The sequence below is a fragment of the Salmo salar genome, chromosome 01 (genome assembly GCF_965601325.2).
Source record: "Salmo salar chromosome 01, fSalSal1, whole genome shotgun sequence".
Classification (NCBI taxonomy): domain Eukaryota; kingdom Metazoa; phylum Chordata; class Actinopteri; order Salmoniformes; family Salmonidae; genus Salmo; species Salmo salar.
Genome location: NC_138291.1, coordinates 11812501 through 11816150, shown reverse-complemented (window position 1 = coordinate 11816150; position 3650 = coordinate 11812501). Strand labels below are relative to the sequence as shown.

The 3650-nt window shown below is 43.1% G+C and overlaps 1 protein-coding gene across 2 annotated transcripts in view; it reads left to right on the top strand.

The window, feature by feature from the left end:
* The first annotated feature begins 285 nt into the window (after positions 1-285).
* Positions 286-3650, top strand: part of LOC106612547 (arf-GAP with SH3 domain, ANK repeat and PH domain-containing protein 3) — a 59112-nt gene continuing 55747 nt past the window's right edge. Inside the window, exon 1 of one of the 2 annotated variants that reach the window (XM_045714254.2) lies at positions 286-641. In XM_045714254.2, coding sequence (XP_045570210.1) covers positions 516-641 — 126 coding nt within the window. In that variant the 5' untranslated portion in view covers positions 286-515. The remainder of the gene's footprint in view (positions 642-3650) is intronic. The other variant, XM_045714253.2, reaches the window with a different exon arrangement.

Sequence of the window (3650 nt, the reverse complement as noted above, 5' to 3'; positions counted from 1 at the left end):
GGCATTGAAAGTAGAATGTTTTGGTTTAGTTAAGCCTTGATTAAAATGTAGAATATTGCAGTGCTTTCACATGGTGGCTCCTGCTCCATTTCCTCATAGTACCCTGAACCTTTTCATTTCTTTCTAAAGGGACTTTATGGTGTGTGACACACTATTCATCTGTGTAGTAGTCCACTGTTTTCACTACACGCTAGGGTTTGCATGGAGGGGAAATGAGACGGCAAAAGACTGCGGGTCCATTCTTCACGCGCCCAATTCAGTATGCCAGAAAGCAGAAACATTCCACGTGATGATGGAATTACTCCCTCCCTAACAGCACGCACAGAGCCAGCATTGGATCTGTAGCGCTCGCAGTGGTGCTCACTCATGAACCGCACCGCAGTGAGACATTTTACCTTTTGCTGTAGCCTTTTCCACAACGGAGAACAAGTGCATTGTCATTGGAAACATGCGTTTTTGACACTTTTACAAACTTTTGTATATCTTCAGTTGGACCCCTTTACCTTGAGAGAAATATGCCGGAGCGTATCAACATTTCGGAGTTTGTTGCTCTGACAAACGAGGACTTGGCTTCACCGGCTACCTCGAGTTTTCAGTCCAAAATGAGTGAATGTCGGAACACGGTTTCGGCAGTCGAAGAGGTAAGTCAGGCTCGTGCAGCGCAGCGAGAGAGAGGTGAACGCGCAGTGCGTACTAATATTGTATACCTGTCTGCATTAGGTAGCCTAACTTGTTATTGACAGTTGTGGGAGGTGAACCGATAGGTAAACTCCTAAAAGAAGTTGGCCAAGTTCATGTTGATGTAATTTATAAACGTAGGCTATTTAGAAATATTTCCATGATATTTCACAAGTGTTTTATGTCGTCGTGGGACAGTGGATAGTGCAATGCAGAGGGTTGGGGCTGTTGATAGATAGGTGAGGTGTTTATTTAAATAAGATTTACAAATAAGCATGTCCAAATATGTAATTTTCCTGTATGAGGGTTAAGCTAAATGACTGTGACACTGAATACTTTCCAGGATAACCTTAGCTACAGTACAGTTATGACCTTTGTCTTGCAGTAACTTGCTATAGCCAAGTTTCACCTGAATACCGTTTCTCCCATAACAGAGAAAGTGCCCATGGGTTCACTCAACATGAACTGCACTGACACACATGACTGATGATTGGTTCAAAGAAATTGACAGTAAGAAGACTGTGGGAGCTGTACTGTTATATTTCAGTTCAGCCTTTGATATTATTGACCATAACCTGTTGTTGAGAACTTATGTGTTATGGCTTTTCAACCTCTGCCATATCGTGGTTTCAGAGCTGTCTATCTAATTTAACTCAGGGGGTATTTTTTGATGGAAGCTTCTCTTATGTCAATGTGTGGTGTACCGCAGGGCAGTTCTCTAGGTCCTCTACTTTTTTCTATTTTTACCAATAACATGCCACTGGCATTAAACAAAGCCTGTGTGTCCATGTATGCTGATGATTCAACCATATACGTATGTATCAGCAACCACAGCTAATGAAGTCACTGAAACCCTTAACAAAGAGTTGCAGTCAGTTTTGGAATGGGTGGCCAGTAATTGGGGCGGCAGGGTAGCCTAGTGGTTAGAGCGTTGGGCTAGTAACAGAAAGGTTGCAAGTTCGAATCCCTGAGCTGACGAGGTTCAAATCTGTCGTTCTGCCCCTGAACAAGGCAGTTAACCCACTGTTCCTAGGCCGTCATTGAAAATAAGAATTTCTTCTTAACTGACTTGCCTAGTTAAATAAAGGTAAATAAAAAATGATGAACTGGTCCTGAACATTTCTAAAACTAAGAGCATATTTAGTACAAATCATTCCCTAAGCAAAAGACCTCGGCTAAATCTGGTCATGAATGGTGTTGAAGAAGTTGAGGAGACAAAATGTTATCTTAGATTGTAAACTGTAATATTCAAAATGTAAAAGAGTTGAGGACTGACTGCATCACTTCTTTTTCTAAGAAACAATGTGTTGATAATTCCAAATTGTTTGCATAGGCAACTTACGCACAGCTCTGACATGCCACCACAGTCACCAATATTGCATGGAACTCCCTTCCATCTCATATAGCAGAAGTGAACTGCAAACCTAGTTTCAAAAAACAGATAAAGCAACACCTCACCCCTATTTGACCTAGATATTTTGTGTGTATGTATTGATTTAAATTGATGTAGTTCTGTTCTTGTCTATTAATATTCTGTATTATGTCATGTTTCATGATCTGCGTGGACCCCAGGAAGAGTAGCTGCTGCTTTCGCAACAGCCAATGGGGATCCTAATAGAATACCAATACCATACCCACTGAGACATTGACTGCTGAGGAATAGTCTCTCAAGGTCTCTGTTGTGAACTGTTTGAGAGACCATTGTGCAACAGATGTTCAGATGGGCAATAATCATCTGAGCCTTCGTCAAAATCTTGAGCTATGAATGGCCACAGCTTTGATCTCTATTGGTGGGTCTTGATGGTACGCATTTTACTGAACTTCAATGTCAACGGGAGATTTGGAGTAAGTAGAATCTCCTCAAGGCAGTTGTTAGAGCGATCTTATCTCTTATAAGAGAAGGGAGTGATTATGATGGTGAAGATCAGCTAGTAATGCATGGAACTCTAAAAAATGACACAGGTAAACAGTGTTGACTCGCTATTGGAGAAAGCTGTCGCGCAGAGCATCACGCAGCTCCTTGATTTGTTGTTATCGTCGTTGTTGTTGTTATCGGGAACTTGATGGCCTCTAATTGTTGAGGCTGAACTGAAGGCTGGGAGGATGAAATAAAATGTCTGTTCCTAATCAGAGGCCTTCATTTGTTCTACCAACACACTTAAGTATTTCCTACCTCTTTTTACACAACAAAAAATGCTGAGGCTGGATAAAATGCCTGGCAATAGAAGCACGGTGCAATCCTGGCTGGAACACATTTGACTAATGCTCTTCAGACTTGGCATGGCAGACCTGCCAGACTGAGTGAATCCAAAAGCCCAACATTACCACAACTTTCTCGTAACCTTCTCCAAACGTTGACTCCCATGCCTTGATTTTGTCACAGCAAGGCTAGGAGAATTATGTTTTCCATAAACTGAATCCCAACCCCAAATCAACCTTTCCACAGCCTTCCTCAAATGTTGACTCAGCATAATCCCATGTCTGGTTTCCTCACAGCAGGGCTAGGCTAAAAGAGCCAATCAGCCCCACTAGAAGCCCATGGCTGCACAGCACATCTCTGGCAGAGCTTCCTGAAGGGATTATGGCAGAGCCTCTTTAATTAGCTCAGTTCCTGAGGGCTGTGACTGGGGCTCTATGGGGTTCTGGGTTGGGATGACCTGGCTGAGCTTGTAGCAGGACCACCGGAAACAAACACAGCAGGCCAGCCAAACGGCACTCGTTTGGAGTGTGGACGGCTAGGAAGGATTAGTGTGTGTTGGGGTTGGGTTGGGGGGGGGTGAAGGACAGTGGGTTTGGTGGGCGGAACTCCAGCCTCAAGGCCTGTTGGGGATTATGTATGTGTTAATGTTTGTTTGAATCCATTTATCCTCGGACTGTGTTTTCAAGGCTTCTCAACATTGTAGGTGAATCAGAGAGAGAAGCTGGCTTCTGACTGTGACATCACACACACACTAAGCTTTATTCATGAATAT